We start from the raw sequence: 16150 nt of genomic DNA on the forward strand, positions 1-16150 counted from the left end.
GAGGCCTACACACTGAAGCTCTTTTGAGACGATCAATGAACACATAACAGACGTACCCTTGCTCTGCGCGCGCTTGAGCTCGTTGTCGCGGAAGGCGCGCGCGGAGCGTCCGCGCCGGTCGTGCACCAGCTTGTCCGCGCGGACGAAGATGCCGTGCCGAGGACGGCACTCGAAGTACCGCGTGCCGCCTACTGAACCGTCATTCTTGCCTGGAACACATATTATAAACGTGTTTTAATGTCATCTGATCGATGTTCACTTTGTCCATAAGAGCAAAGTTCCATTATTTTTTAGGAGCATTACGAGGATATACTCTATTGGTGTTTATTGTTAGTGGAAGTTCAGAATACAGCTATAGTTCGCTATAGACTTACTCGCGGATCTGAACAACTCATAAGTTCCCATGCAGAAACCAGTAAAAGTATCAGAAGATAGCGAACCACGTTACCCGTTCAGTGTGAAGTGAGTTGCGAGGCGCCATAAAGTTTGACGCCAACTTACCAGTGGGTGCATCGAGCTCGACGCCGATCCAGGTGCCGGCGGCGAAGTGCGTGGGGCCGGTGTAGGCGATGACGCCCGTGCTGCTGCTCAGCCGCAGCGCCACGCTCTCGCCCACCGTCATCCACGGCTGCAGCGACTCCGACGACTCGTCTAGTTTATTGATGTTATTTGTGAAAACATAATTATTGAAGAAAAATACAGAGTAAAAAAAAATATGTTTTTCCCCACAGCTGAAATAGACCTTTGATTAATATATTATTGCCAATTTTTCAATTACTTATCTGAAAAATTACCATGAATATTGTTAGAAAATAATATACCATACTTTGCATTTTAGTGTAATCGTACAACCTAATTATTTAATTAGTTACCTACCGACAGCATTTTAACACACTTTACCTATACCTATTTGTAATATACAACTACCATACACTACTATTACCCGTTTCACACACATACCCTTACCTATATAACCTCTACTTACATACTAATTACTACATTAAGTGCGCATAATATGCTTACCATCGACTATGCGTTCAGTGGATGAGGCAGGCGTGTGGTGAAGCGCGGGTTCGTGTGCCGAGCGAGGCCGCGTCGTGGTCTGGCGGGAGCCCGTCCGAGCGCTGCCGCCGGCGCGACGACGCACCACCTGGGTTACATGGTATTTTATTAATGTGGCTGTTTAACTAAATTCGACAAGTACATCAAAGAATGAGGGAGAAACAAATAGTCAACATAACAGGAAATAAGGGGTTAATACCTTCAAATTAACCATCTACAAAGTTTTCAACAGTTTGTGTAGGTTAGTTACGCTGAATAACTAACATTCAAATGTAACGAACACTACTATACATCAATTCTCTCTTGATCAAATTCGACCTTTACTTGATCAAGATGACATGTCAAAATATGCTTTCACGATATTCAACTTTTAGGTATGATCAATGACATCTTTTGACCCCTAATCAGGGGCACAGCGCTCGCAGAATGGTTTCCCCACTCTTTTCTTACTGGAATCCCCTCTCACAGTATATTCCAATAACACTATCCCCTCACCTTGCCAGCAGGCAACTGCGTCTTGACAACAGGCTGGTCGGGCCCAGTGGAGGCGGAGTCGCTCTCGCCGACAGACGACGCCTCCCGACTGCGCTCTGTGTCGTGACTCGACTGTTCTGAACTCACTGATTCTACTTCAGCTTCACCTAGAAAATAAAATTTGTTTTACATGACTATTATAATTCAGCAAATAGTTTTTCAGAATACTCTCAAGAATGTTGCGTTAAACGGACAAAATGGCTAAGGGTCAATTCCCACTGAAAGAGCAGCGGCCGGCAGCGGCCGTAAATGCAAGTGATTGAGCGCGAGCGCGGCGGGCCGCGCCGCGCCGCGCTCTTACATTATCCGTGCTCTTACGGCCGCTGCCGGCCGCTGCTCCGTCAGTGGGAATTGACCCTAAACGTTTGTTAAGTAATTTAAATTTGATAATAGAAGTGCACAAATGGTCGTATCTCCTACTCACCAAACGACGTATCATGAGAAGTATCATGCGACACATTATTAGTTTGTTCGTGCCTCGCCTCTCCATTTAACTGTGCACTCTCAACGCTCTTGTTGCTAGGCAACGTGGCACTCTCAACAGGAATAGCTCCCAAAGGATCCACAAGCGGTCCCTTCGACTCTTCCTCTTTAACCGCCTCCTCGCAATCCCTCAAAAACGGATTAATCCGGTTTCTTGAACCGGGGGTTAATACTGGAGTTTTCGCTTTCTCGAACATCGAATCGTCTAGCTCATGTTTCGATTCGACAATATCGTGCTTTAAATCGTTGATGTCGTTTCGTAACTCCGTGATTTCGTTCCGAAGGCCCTGCATGGAGGTTTTGGTTCGGCTGATGTGTGTGTAGTCCATGGTTTTGTCGAAGTCTGGCGTCTCGTCGACCGACATGCTCCGGATTGAGAGTGTGTCGTCGTTCGTCAAGTTTGTTGATGATACTGCTTGTGAACCTGGAACAATGTGCAAACATGAAAATCTCACCGGTTATACCTACTACAAGTAAAAGGAAAAGCTGCTGAATTTGGCTTACAATGGAGATGGCAAGTAAAGTCAAATCAAAATTAACAATTTTAAGAAATAATTGCTTTCAATGAAGCTGTTTATAATTTTTTTAAGGGATCATGAATTTGTTAAAATCGAACGTTATAGTTATCCTGAATATTTATATATAATTTTCTCTTAATTTCTCTATTATTAATAACTTACCATAACCACTAGATGATATTGAGGGCGAGTTCTTGTTAGGCACCCGCTCGCAGGCCAGCTCGTGCAGCGAGTCCAACGTCTTCGATGTCGGCAGGAACCCGCGGGACGTGGCGCGGCTGCGTGTGCGCTGGTAGTGGGAAATTGATAAAGTTATAGGTATATATGATACTGTTTGATTTCAGTACTTAATAAAGGTAATTCAAAGGGTTGTTATAACTAAATCTTTTTACTGATCCTACTAATATCATAAATTCGAAAGTTTGTTACTCATTCACATAAAAACTACTGGATGGATGTTGATGAAACCCGCCAGTAATATAGTTTATATATCAAAATAACATAAGTATAGGCTACTTTTTATTCATATGCAGGAAGTAGATCCCTCGCAAGAAGAAAGATTGCGAAGTTGTAGGGAGTAAATCTCAGGATCTAAGAAACAGCAACTTCCGTGTGGACTTACGTGTGTCAGCGGCGTGGCGAGCTCGTCAGCGGGCGCGGACTCGGGCTCCGAATGCGAGTCATCATCATTACGCCGCCCCGGCTCCTCGTGTAACGTCGTCATGCGCAGTCCTAGCTTCCCACTCGCTGGAGACGCTGTAACATTACGTACCATTCAGTTTTCTATACTATACTGAGAGAAACCTACCTAAAACGAAATTAGGCTGAACTTTTTGGTAGTAAAAATTGTAAACGTAGTTGGAACAAAAGTGATCGTGACGTAAAATAATTCAAAGAGCTTAAAGATATGTGTAGAAATGTGATAGATAAGATTAATTCGATTGTTCCATAATTTTATTCAGAGAAGTAGATTAGTTACAGAAAAAATAGCCGAAGTCGGGCCAATAAGAAAAGTATCGAAGTGTAGAAAACTTATACAGCTTGCGTTAAAAGTCAAACAATCAACAACAGTGCGATTTCCTTAGCAATTAACCAAAGTGATGTTCCTACCTTATCGAATAGAAAGTATAGATTAACTAAGTAGTTAAATGATTAACAAACCATGAATGAGCTAAACTTAAGATAAATAACATCGTTTAAATGATCGCTTCCATGCTTGAGATTGTACAATGATTGAGTCATGCCAATGTTGTCACTATACGAACTAACTAGCTCTCTATGAGATGTAGCAAACAAAAATTAAAACTAATGTTTTACACTTTACGATAGCCTATAGATTCTTTTCAGTGTAGAATGCATAGTTTATTCGATAAGTAATTCTTAGTTTCAAAAAGGTGGGGTTTAGGACAAACTTTCACAATGAATGTCGTCGGATCACTAAAACCATTCAAGTTCAAGACAAGTCGATTTATAATCTATGAACTTAATGATGGAACGTTGAAATATAGAATTTCCGAGAGCCATCCAACTTTCAAAGCCTCAGAAGGCATCAGTTTTATAGATGTAAGTAACTTTAGCTGCGCGTATATGCCCACAGTGAACGCACAGCAAATTGTATTGTAATTGTAATATGCGCAATTGTTACGCCATATAAAAAAATAATGGAATAAATATCATAATTATGCATTTCTAATGACAGTTAATGATATTAATCCATAACAATAGAACATGCTATGAAGAATCATGTTTCGTAAACAATACACTGAAAAGATTATACAATGAGCGTTTTACAAATAATACAAAATTACAAACATTGAAAGAAAACCGTCAAAAAAACAAGCGAAACTAGTGATTCTACGACTGAATAACTGGACATACACTTGTTGGGCGTCTGTAGTCGCAGTGAGTTCAGGTTCAAATTCAAGTTTAGGAACGTTGGCCGGGCTGCAATGAAAATATCAGACTGCGTCAATACATACCTTTAACACAACACATATTTAGGAACCCTAACGGAATAACATCGTGGTATATTAAAAAATACAGAACATATCATTTAAGAAACTATAAAATACATTATTTCTTATCTTAAAGAAAATCAAGGGACTAAAAATATAGTTTTATAGTGAACACTTCTATCGTAAAATTTGGGACATTTCATATTACAATATGACACGCAGATCTTAAAAGTAAAGCTAAAGAGGTTTAATTTATTTGAATATTAAATAACAATATTCTAGTATTAAGTTACATATTATTCAGTTAACATTATCACAGATATGTTGCTAAATTCTGTACATAGCTTTAAAGAAAAAATATTTACTTACACCACAATATTTCGAATTCATTTCTAAATTATAGGATACGAAATATCAAACCTACTATACTGTTTATTATCTAGCACATGCTTATTACAATATCTATCCACGAGGTACTTCTTCAAATATCTGTCTACAATACATGCACAGTTTCACCTAACACACACACAAACCTACATCCAATTCCATTGGTCTATCACTACTGTATAACTACTAATATAAAGAAGGACTGTCTTTTAAGTTTTTACGCATCGCACAATTCATCGAATGTACAATAATAATTATTTGGCTGATTTCATAGAACCCTAACACTTATAAGCAATATTCGTTGTCTAAACTGAAAGCGTCGTTCGTTGTTCGAATCCACAGCAAATAGATCAACGTAGAGGAAGTGGGAAGGAGAGGAAAAATCACAGGTCATGCTGGTACATGCAAATGAAAGAGACACGCAAACAATCAGACAGTCAACACAACGACAGAAGCTTGATGCTCGAAGCTTGCTTTCCTCTAATAGCCAATACAGGGTCTAATTTTATCAAAATGAACTCAGCATCGTATTCGTTCTCACTGGATTTCGATATGCCAATAGTTTCAGATGATATTTTACAGCCAATCAATGGGTAACATACAGAACAGAAATTTCTTATGAGTAACAATGATCACAACACATCTATTTAGTTTTTAATCGTTCGGTTGCATTCGTCTAATAATTTCGCAATACAGTTGCCATTCCGATTTAATACCATATTGTTTTCTCTGTTTACCTGATAGGAACGAGCCTGAAGGTAGCGGGGGATTAAGATACAGAAAATATAACGTTAGTTTCAGAGTTTAGGAATCATTTTGTGGTCCTATTCAACCTTGTTCTTTAAGATCTATTGTAATGGAGTCCAATAAAACGTGCAAATTTTGACTTGATATTAGAAAATAAACAAAAAATATAAGAAAAGCATTCATATATTTCTGGAAAAATCGAGATTAGTTAACATATACTTGGGGTATTCGACTCCATTCGCATTCAAAAATATCTCAAAGAAAAAGATGGATTATAGAAGAAATATTCCAGTAAACTTAAACAAGTCACATCAAAGAACATGGCAGTGAAAGAAGTGGGGAGTAGAGATAGAAGGGGAAGTTGTTTGAGCCATAGCGTCGCCACAAAGCAGTTGGAAAATAAAATAATGTAATAGTGAGATCATGAACAGTGGATGTTTTAGTACTGTTGTGACAATTTAGTGAACATGAATCGCCTGATAATTCTTTTGAAATCTCTCCGATATAATGTTACTATCAACTTCAAACTATTCTAGATAGTCTATCGTGCATCGAGATCTGTACATACTAAACCAAAATTTATGTTACCTATTCTACTGAAATGCACTAATAAAATATATTGTTTGTCTAAAATACGGTTTAAAACTTGATGTAAGCCTATGACGTAGTTAATGCGCTATTCGTATGCACATGTGCAGATACTGCAAATAACTTTTTTTGATTAAAAACTGTAGGCATGACAATGTTATGAGTGGTAAAGAATGAATGTATCGGAAATAGGAGTGTGTCTTGTACTGGAAAAAAGTTTTATTTTAGTACACAACACGGATTAATATTTGAGGATTTTTATAAGTTTGTTTGTTCTTACCGAGTCCGAATGGTTTGGTGGGTGTTGGTATTTCGGGGTCGTTGTGCGAAGGGGCGGCGTATGAGTGTCGGTGCACGGAGCGGCGCGGAGTCTCGTCGGCTAAGTCGGCCATGCTGCCCGCGCGGCCTGACGCTAGCCCGGCTAGAGACTCGAACGACGAGTCCAGGCGCATCAACTGTACAAGTTACAAGGTATTATTTCTTCAACTCTTAGTGCTTTAAAAAGTGGTAAGGGAGACATTCTGGAGCAACTTGGACGTACATACAAGACAATAACATTTATCGGACTTGTAGCGTCACATAAAGCTTACAAATAGTGAAAGCTCAACACATTTCGTTGGTTTGATTGGTTACATGATAAAATATTTAAAACTTAGTTACTTATCACGATAATAAATAAATTAAAATGGAAATTAAATCACAGAGACAACGATTATTTGTAAAAATAATATCTTAGATGCTACGAGGAACTAAAAAATACGTGAACTAACTACGTGAGAAAGATGTGACCAGCTAGAAATAAAAAATTACAGCGAATAAAAAAGTCGTACAAAAATAAATGGTGAAAAAACTCTATTCCTGTTTTAACATAGTGTACATTCAATTAATATTTTTGTCATTTCAGAAGAAATCAACTCACTTTAATGCAATTTGTCCCTTAAACCATACACCATAAAGTTGAGATTTCTACAACTTGCCAAAAAGGCAAGATCGATTACTAAATCAGAACCTTATACCGTGTAGCATAAAGTTGAAATTGCCTTGTGAAAACAGGAGCACATAGAACATAAAGTGTAATATCACGGAGTCAGGAAATGAGCGGAGATGCCATAAGGCAGGTAGGTCAGGCGCCTTCTTCGTCAGTTACAAGTGAACTAATGAGTCGTTCGGGTTCTTTGAGACTTCTGTCAACGTTTTTGGTGTTACAGAAAATTATGGTTCCTAGGCGTATAAGGGCGAATGCAGTAACGTTCATCGTCCCCTGCACACCCGCATTGTGGCGCACTAAGTATAGTAAATTACACGTTATTGCACATCATCCTCCGAGCCTTTTTCCCAACTATGTTGGGTTTTGCTTCCAGTCTAACCGGATGTAGCTGAGTACCAGTGCTTTACAAGGAGCGACTGCCCTATCTGACCTCGTCGACCCAGTTACCCGGGCAACCCAATACCTCTTGGCTAGACTGGTGTCAGACTTACTACCCGTAACGACTGGCAAGAATGTTGAATGACGTTATGGCATCTCCGCTAGTGATTTAGTTCTCCGTGTGTGGTATACAATGGAGCGTGTGTTCGGCCATGCGGACTCACGTTGTTCCCGTTCTTGGCGGCGTTCTCGAGCGCCTGCGACAGCTGCGGCCGGTGCGTAGCGACAACACACAGGTTAGCAAGCGTACACACTGCTAGGGGAATCGGATGCTAGTCGGGGTAAAGCGATATATGTGTATTTTTTATGCCGGGATGAAAATCCTGAGTACGGTATTGGGCCTTTCTATCATGACAACACCCATATATAGAACCTCAAGGATCGATTTAGTGAGTGGTCTAATATCGAACTTTTTTGCGTTTGTTCTGTCCAAATGGTTGTTCCATCTCAAATTAATCTATTAATTAATCTCTTTCATGATCCGCATTACAGTTCTAAATTGGTATGTAATACATAATCAGGATCTTCAGCTAGTATAAACAAGACCCTTAATTTAATTCCTTTGTCTACCGATTTTCTCGCTTTCCCCCGAATAGCAAACGATTCAATACTCTATCGCCTAAACCTAATGTGTTATGTATATTTACATAGTGACGTAATAACCGCTATTCTGTGTGTTAATGGCGACATCGACTGAGCAATTAATATTACTTGTGTATAATTAGTAGTATATTAAACTGGTGTATTATCTGCTCCAAAGCTTTACAACATCTATAGTATAAAACAACTTACAGATAGGAGATATCGCGCCTGTAAATTCGTAATGTTATCAAATGTTTTGGAGTGTCTTACATACCATCGACCCTTCGAAGGGGTCTTAAAACCCCAATTTTTGTATGATTTGTTTTAAAAGCTAATTTAACTAATTATTTCTTTAAAATAATTACTTTTATATAATACCTAGTCGATGGAAAGTAAGACACAAAATATTCAACAATGTGGTCCTAATTGTCATTACAAATATCTTTATATACGGAGTTCTTGTGCAGTTTATAATTATCTATCTGGCGTGTACCTACGTGCTTATCTAGCGTCGAATGTACGTGTGTCTAGGATATAAAACTGTGTGTTTTTTACTTAAATTAACGACATGTACTACGTACTATTGAATAATCATTTTTTTTATGAAAAGCATCTTCTTATATTCGCTAAGACATTTCTAAATTAAAGGTCCGAATGGCTATGAGAAAATTGTCTAGTCTTGTTTTACTTAACGGAAATTCTTCGGTGCCCCCTGATTGATATTTTCTAGTTCGAAAAGATTTTAAAGTGGCACTCAGAGCAGTGAAGAATTCTGAACAAATTAAAATTGTATTTTTACCCTGTATTATATATCCATGAGACAACAATAACCCGATCAGAAGCTTTATAAAATCACCACCCAAATGACTGTCAAGTGCCATAGCGAATTAACCAATATATCAAAAAACCAGTACGTAGTACAAATCCGTGATCTCTCATCATGACTACAGCTACTGCAATACATTACCTGTGAGAAGTTAGGCACAGAAGCGGTCTTGCGCATGGTGATGGGCTGTCCTCGCGCCTGCTCTAGCTCCTTGACGGCGACACTCTGCCGCAGTCGGTCTAGAGTCAGTATGCTTTCTACTGCGCTCACGCCGCGGGTGTATTTTTCTGGAAGATAAAATGTTTAGAGAATGTTACTTAGTTATTTTTAGAATAAATTAGCCAACGCATTTCCCAATTCATGCATATTTTACCCCAAAACGTGTAAAACTTGTGAAGCAGTCGACTATTTTAACAATAAAAATCAAAACGGGACCGAAAACAGAAGAAATTTATAAACAACCAACAGGTAGGATACATGGTCAAAAGTCGTGGTGGCCTAGTGGGCAAAGAACCGACCTCTCGAGTATGAGGGCGCGGGTTCGATCCCAGGTCAGGCAAGTACCAATGCAACTTTTCTAAGTTTGTATGTTCTTTCTAAGTATATTTTAGACACCAATGCAATGACTGTGTTTCGGATGGCACGTTAAACTGTAGGTCCCGGCTGTCATTGAACATCCTTGGCAGTCGTTACGGGTAGTCAGAAGCCAGTAAGTCTGACACCAGTCTAACCAAGGGGTATCGGGTTGCCCGGGTAACTGGGTTGAGGAGGTCAGATAGGCAGTCGCTTCTTGTAAAGCACTGGTACTCAGCTGAATCCGGTTAGACTGGAAGCCGACCCCAACATAGTTTGGGAAAAGGCTCGGAGGATAGCAATAGGTAGGATACATGATTGATGATCTCTATTCCGCTCCGCTTTAGTGAGGCTAGCACTAAAGCGGAGCGGAATGGAGAGTTTTTTTAAACAACCAATAGACTTTAAAAATCAATCAACTAACCTAACGTTACACGTATTGCAATATTATCCCATTGTGTATGTACAAAACCTTACCGATATAAGTCTCTCCATCAGCAGCGCTGGCCTCCTCCCCTGTAGCTGCTATCTGCGCGAGGCTCTCCCTCTCCTCCAACTCCTCAGAAGCCTTGGGTATGTTGGAGACCACCTCGTAGGTCACACCCGTCTGCGTCAGCTGGTCCGTCCTGTCGGCGTAGTAACTAACACATTTGTATATTACATACGCCTTTGTGGTTAAATGTAACGTATTGTTTAGTTACAAGAAGAGAAGATTGATAGAAGTATAGAAATTTCGCGGAAGGATCGGACAATTGTATCAGAAGTGGAAGATTGATATAGAGATCTGCTCCTCTAATTCTTCAGAAGCCTTGGGTATCTTAGAGACCACTTCAAAATGAAGAATTCGAAAAATTTCGTGGAAGGATCAGTACAGGAAGATAGACATAGAGATTAATTAACAGAATATGGTATGATTTACACATAACATTCACAATAGTTATTAAACTAAACCGAAAAAAAAATTGTTCCGGCAATTTTCTATTAAAGCCAATAAGTAGCTGAATGTAGCTAAATATGCTAAAGAGAAGTAAGAAAGATAGAGTAAGAACATTCCAGAAGGCTGACGACTAACCTGACGATTTTCTTCCGTATCCTGTCGGTGAGGCTCTGTCGCTTGTATATGTTTAACCCTAGTCGTTTCCTAAGTATGAGATCCATGGGGGCGGGGTGCGACAGACGCACGGTCGTCTTCAGGATCAGGTACACGCGCTCGTTGGCTGGGGAAGTAAAGATAATATTTATATGGAAAAGAATACACTAGGTACCTCTAACATATACACTCAAAATAGTAAGATTTATTTACTTTAACTTTATAGCAAAATCAATCAAGATATTGATGAGGCAATTTTGTTTGTTTAAGGAGAGGAATGGGACTAGTTTTCTGTTGCAAATTACAGCTTAAAACATAAGAATATGAATCAAACACTATCTCATACGCAAGAAGTCCCTATTTTGCGCTGTTTTTACTAAATACTGCGCTACTTTGCGCAAAAATTGCGCAATCGTTCAGCGCACAATAAAATAATTGTAACTAAAATAAGCCATTTATCATGAACTAAGCACACTTCAACAACTTACCTTCAGTAATCCGATTGAGGTACTGCGAGTCATGTATGGAGGAGTCCCATGAGGCGACGGCAGACACGTCCTTGTCGTGATGATGTAATATCTGCAGCTCGTAGAACTTGTTACCGTGTTCTTTAGGCAGGATGGAGTGTAAGCCTGCCACTGTTACCTCCTCGCCGCTTGGGTGGGTTGTTAGGTCATCGGCTGTGGGAATGCCAGAGTGGATGTTTTACTTTAAATCAAAGTCAAGTATAAATTCCCCTCACAACAACAAACGAAAGTCTGAGTTCAAGTTCAGTGCGTTTATAATAATGAAACAAAAACTATTATTTTATTTTCAAAAGCTTAGGAAGTATACTTTGAGGTTTCTTTTTCTGAGCGTTGCTTACCGTTGAGGTCTAAGAACAGCACAGGTATGTGATGCTCCATTCCTAGGGGCGGCACCCACGCGGCTGGCGCTCCGGGGATGGGACTGCCCGGGCTAGGGACTAACACCTGTACAATATCAAATAAACATTGTATGAAATCGCACATAACCTCTCTTATTCTTTTAACTGGCAAATTTAGTTCCACTTCAGAGAACAGGCCTCTTCTCATACATAAAAATAATGAGCGTAAATCACCAAGCTTGCTCAATTTACAAGTTTACTCAAGTTGTTTTCTTCACGTCATACAGTCAATTGTTGTTCAATGCTTTAAGTAAGCTTTATTTTACTTTGAAAATAATAGGGTACTTACGGCGTTCCTCTCTTCGGTAAGTGAAACCCATTGTTCGACGAGTGACTGTTCACGCTCGTTGTCACGTTCACTCTTCATTGATGGCGACATGTTCACCAGTTTCTGTTCACAAAACAAAACATAATAAAATTCGACTATGTTTTAACCACTTATATTTATTTATTTATAATATACTGGTAGATATACGCAAGGAATGAAAGCGAGTTATATAAGTATTTACCTGTAACTGTGCATGTAAATGTTGCCGTCTACGAAACAGCGCGTCGCTCCACCTCTCCCGTAATACCGCCAAGTCCTCATCTTGATACGAGTCCAACGGCATTTGTAGGCGTGATCTGAAAACAAAAGATGGATGTCAAGTTACCTGCTTCGGAATAAAAAGGAACTTTTCTTCTTAATATTTGAATCTCTTGAAATGAAGGGTACGTCTTTAGAATGCGCAAGAGGAAGTTAAATCAACAATTTGAGATTCGAGAATATGGCAGCTGTGCTGCTGCGCTATTGTCCTAAAGGGTGTTCACACAAAGGGTTTAGGAAGGAACATGTTGGTTTTAGTCAGTTAGTCTCGGGTCACACCGGCGAAGCTGCCGGCCGCTGCCATTTCGGTGTGACTCGGGCCTAAGAGTCTGACACTAACTTGCTACTTATGCTTAAGCTCGGTGATGCGGCGCTGCTGGCCCTGCCGCACTTGTACACGTCGCTGTGCTCCATCACACATACCTGACACTGACGGAGCCGACTTCGATGCTGAGTATTTGCTGGCACACGAGCGGTAGCGTGCCACTGTTGTGTGCGGGCCGGACGCGCACGGCGATGCGGCGCTGCTGGCCCTGCCGGACTTGGTATACCCCACCCGTCCACACATCGTTGCGTTGTACAACCTATAAACAAGGATTTTGAATTAATTTCATGTATTTAAAGGCGCGGCAAATTTGCGAAACGTAATATAAAAAGAGCTTTTCATGAGTGTGGACGCACAAGAGCCGATCACGATATGTTCGCATCTGTTTCCAGAATGCGCGCGGCGAGCATCGCTCAGTCTGTCGCGAACACGCGCTCCGCACACACACGATGGGTTGTCCATCCACACTGACGCTCCGTGCCCACTGCGCGCCCCGCTGTGTTGAACGACAAAACCGACAAACGTCGGATCGCGGCGCGCACGATTTATAATGCTCTATACTATAATATTTCTTTCAAATGAAGAGCACATCTCATGCATTTTTGCACAATGATTGTGTTTGAACATAAGAAGTATTAGCAACTTACCTCCACCGGCGCATATTCCCCGTTATCATTAAGCTCGTGTATTTCCACCCAGAGTTCGATCTTGCGCGTGAGTTCGGTCCAGCGGTCGGCGAGTGACCGCGCTTTGGCGAGCTGTTGTTGTTCCACCTCCCAGTTGCCGCGGGCTCGACTGAACCCGGCCGAACGGTGGCCCCATACCTCGATAGATAAAGCTCCCTCTGGTGACGAGGAAACAAAGTTTTGAACGGTTTTGTTTTGTAATTCAGATGAATAATATCTACAAGATTTAAGGAGAAAGAATGAAATGAAGAACATGACTGATGGCGGTGTGACATGTATTTAAATTACTGTGAATGAATTTAATTGTCCAATTTTGCATTATCTTGTGTTCATAACTGTACTACTTATTTAGGTATTTATATTTACTGTAGCTTTTAAATCGCTCCAAGACTGTCTTCCTTACGAGCAAACCACTTAATTATTTTTAAGATTTTTGTTGCAATACATTATGCGATTAAGAGATAGGAAATGGTACATACCTGCACAATGCTCAATAAACTCCTCGGTGAGCGGTATAGTGAAATCCTTTTTATGATCAAATCGGAAGGTCATGAGCGACTGGTGCCTCGGAGACAGCGGCGCGGGCGGGTTCGCGGGCGGGTTGGCAGGCGCGGGCGAGTCGGCGCTGACCACGGGCGGGACGACCACGGGCTCGCCCGACCCGCCGCCGCCGAATACTGAGTACTGGCAGAACACGAAGTGTGATAGCGATGGGGGTAGGCCCGTCGCTTGCTTTATGGCAACGCGGATTGTCACCTGTGGTAAATAAAAAAAAAACATTGGTAATTTGGTAATTAATAAAAGGGGATTTTTGTTACTAAAATTTTGTAAACGGCTACAGAACATACTACTGTTTAACAAATTTAATGTTGCTATAAAAAATATAACGGCCCAATACGGAGTCACTCAGTTTTCAGAACTGCAAAGGCATCATTTTATCTTTTTGCCCCTTGAGTCAATTTCTGAGACAGAAAGGCTTTTAAGTAGATCTTGAAGTAATGAGGTTAGTATTATTATTGGTATTAGCGGAAAATATTTAATTCAAAGAATAATATAAAACAACACATTCTACATTTCAAAACGTATTATTTTTATGCAAGCAACAATTAAACTCTTACCTGTTGCGTGGCGGGATCAACAGGATCGTCATCGTCCCTCATATCGCCTGAACTGTCAGAAGCCGCTTCACAAATTCTGTCCTGAGGAAATTGTCCCGCGACTCGACTTATCTCAACCTATAACAAAAATAATATGTTATTCATCTGATATCTCCACAACACACTTTCAATTCTCAAATTTTGATTACTTCAGCCTGCCTGCTCTTTCTCCCTATCATTATAATCTATACAGAGTTTTCCTACTCTCTATGGCCATTATCAAGACTAACTTACATTTTTTTTCAAAGATCCTCCAATCTCGATTTTACAGTCTATTTTAAGCGAGGTTTTTATCGATTAAATTGTATCTAAGAAAATCAATTAGGAATAGGAAGTTTATTCCTCATCGTTTCTACTTTCCACTTTACTTTACTAGTCGTGGTGGCCTAGTGGGCAAAGAACCGACCTCTCAAGTATGAGAGCGCGGGTTCGATTCCAGGTCAGGCAAGTACCAATGCAACTTTTCTAAGTTTGTATGTACTTTCTGAGTATATCTTAGACACCAATGACTGTGTTTCGGATGGCACGTTAAACTGTAGGTCCCGGCTGTCATTGAACATCCATGGCAGTCGTTACGGGTAGTCAGAAGCCAGTAAGTCTGACACCAGTCTAACCAAGGGGTATCGGGTTGCCCGGGTAACTGGGTTGAGGAGGTCAGATAGGCAGTCGCTTCTTGTAAAGCACTGGTACTCAGCTGAATCCGGTTAGACTGGAAGCCGACCCCAACATAGTTTGGGAAAAGGCTCGGAGGATGATGATGTTTCTACTTTCCAATCATGACACTAGAAAGCAAAAGGGGGTTTTGGGGGTTCTGACCACACTGAAAACGTGCTAATTTGAACAGACTAATTTCACTAGACCTTGGCACCCTCAATGACCCCAATATAAACTTCCACATAAACATACCTGTAACCTCCCAGCGACTTCTCCCTGTTGACTGATGATAGGCGTATGGTAATCCAACGTGACATCATGGAACAGCGCTTCTAAGAACACGTTGGCGACGCCGATCAGATTGTGATTCTCTTGTGACTCGTAGAACGGATCTATTGCTGTTTCTGACGGCTCCTGGGTTACAAAAGGAGCTCGGGATTTTGTAGTATCGAAAGATGGTAAGTTTAGTTTTATTAAAAGCTGTGTAAGCAGCATTCATTTGCGGCATATTTAACATAGCTAGCAGATATGGAATCAAATAACTGTAAGTTCTGACCTACATTACATGATGATTACTACAGGATTGCGAAATCTAACCGCAAGTTATAAAACTTTTATTTATTTTCTCTTAGCCTTCACTATGAATATACTAAACATTGTGCAGTGCGGGGTTCGAACCCGAATCTTTGAAGCTGATAACGCAACCACTACCTCATGCATCAACTTTACGAGATGACTGTCGACTTAAAATGTTGGTGCAAATTAGCCAAATACCAATTATTAGTGGTTACATTAGCGTGCTAATTTAAATTGTCATTACTTTCATGGTTTAATTTGACTTAAAATTCATCATTCAAAAGCGAAGCATACCAGCTAACATTATTTCTAGAAAGCGTTACCTAGACGATCAATTATTTTGCGCAAATTGCATTTCATTAACCATATTGAATTAATATTGATGATTGTGCAATAAATAAATAAATAGATTATAACTTCACTTTGTACACAATTTTACAATATTTTGCTTAATTCTAAACAAAGGCTGA

At 40.3% G+C, this 16150-nt stretch overlaps 1 protein-coding gene across 13 annotated transcripts in view; it reads right to left on the reverse strand.

Annotated features, from left to right (window-relative positions):
- LOC110372893 (kinesin-like protein KIF13A) overlaps positions 1-16150 on the reverse strand; it is a 114631-nt gene that overhangs the window by 3710 nt on the left and 94771 nt on the right. For 4 of the 13 annotated variants that reach the window (XM_064043658.1, XM_064043657.1, XM_064043654.1 and 1 more), the window contains exons 16-38: positions 15357-15518; positions 14412-14528; positions 13773-14049; positions 13255-13451; positions 12706-12866; positions 12206-12320; positions 11986-12087; positions 11637-11742; positions 11260-11451; positions 10754-10898; positions 10159-10322; positions 9250-9395; positions 7865-7906; positions 6555-6729; positions 5677-5691; positions 4476-4541; positions 3220-3353; positions 2760-2886; positions 2021-2503; positions 1558-1703; positions 1024-1150; positions 502-651; positions 57-209 (exon numbers count right to left, since the gene is read on the reverse strand). In XM_064043658.1, coding sequence (XP_063899728.1) covers positions 57-209; positions 502-651; positions 1024-1150; positions 1558-1703; positions 2021-2503; positions 2760-2886; positions 3220-3353; positions 4476-4541; positions 5677-5691; positions 6555-6729; positions 7865-7906; positions 9250-9395; positions 10159-10322; positions 10754-10898; positions 11260-11451; positions 11637-11742; positions 11986-12087; positions 12206-12320; positions 12706-12866; positions 13255-13451; positions 13773-14049; positions 14412-14528; positions 15357-15518 — 3502 coding nt within the window. The remainder of the gene's footprint in view (positions 1-56; positions 210-501; positions 652-1023; positions 1151-1557; positions 1704-2020; positions 2504-2759; positions 2887-3219; positions 3354-4475; positions 4542-5676; positions 5692-6554; positions 6730-7864; positions 7907-9249; positions 9396-10158; positions 10323-10753; positions 10899-11259; positions 11452-11636; positions 11743-11985; positions 12088-12205; positions 12321-12705; positions 12867-13254; positions 13452-13772; positions 14050-14411; positions 14529-15356; positions 15519-16150) is intronic. The other 9 variants (XM_064043662.1, XM_064043659.1, XM_064043655.1 and 6 more) reach the window with 6 other exon arrangements.

This window comes from Helicoverpa armigera, chromosome 3, assembly GCF_030705265.1.
Source record: "Helicoverpa armigera isolate CAAS_96S chromosome 3, ASM3070526v1, whole genome shotgun sequence".
NCBI classification, from domain to species: Eukaryota; Metazoa; Arthropoda; class Insecta; order Lepidoptera; family Noctuidae; genus Helicoverpa; species Helicoverpa armigera.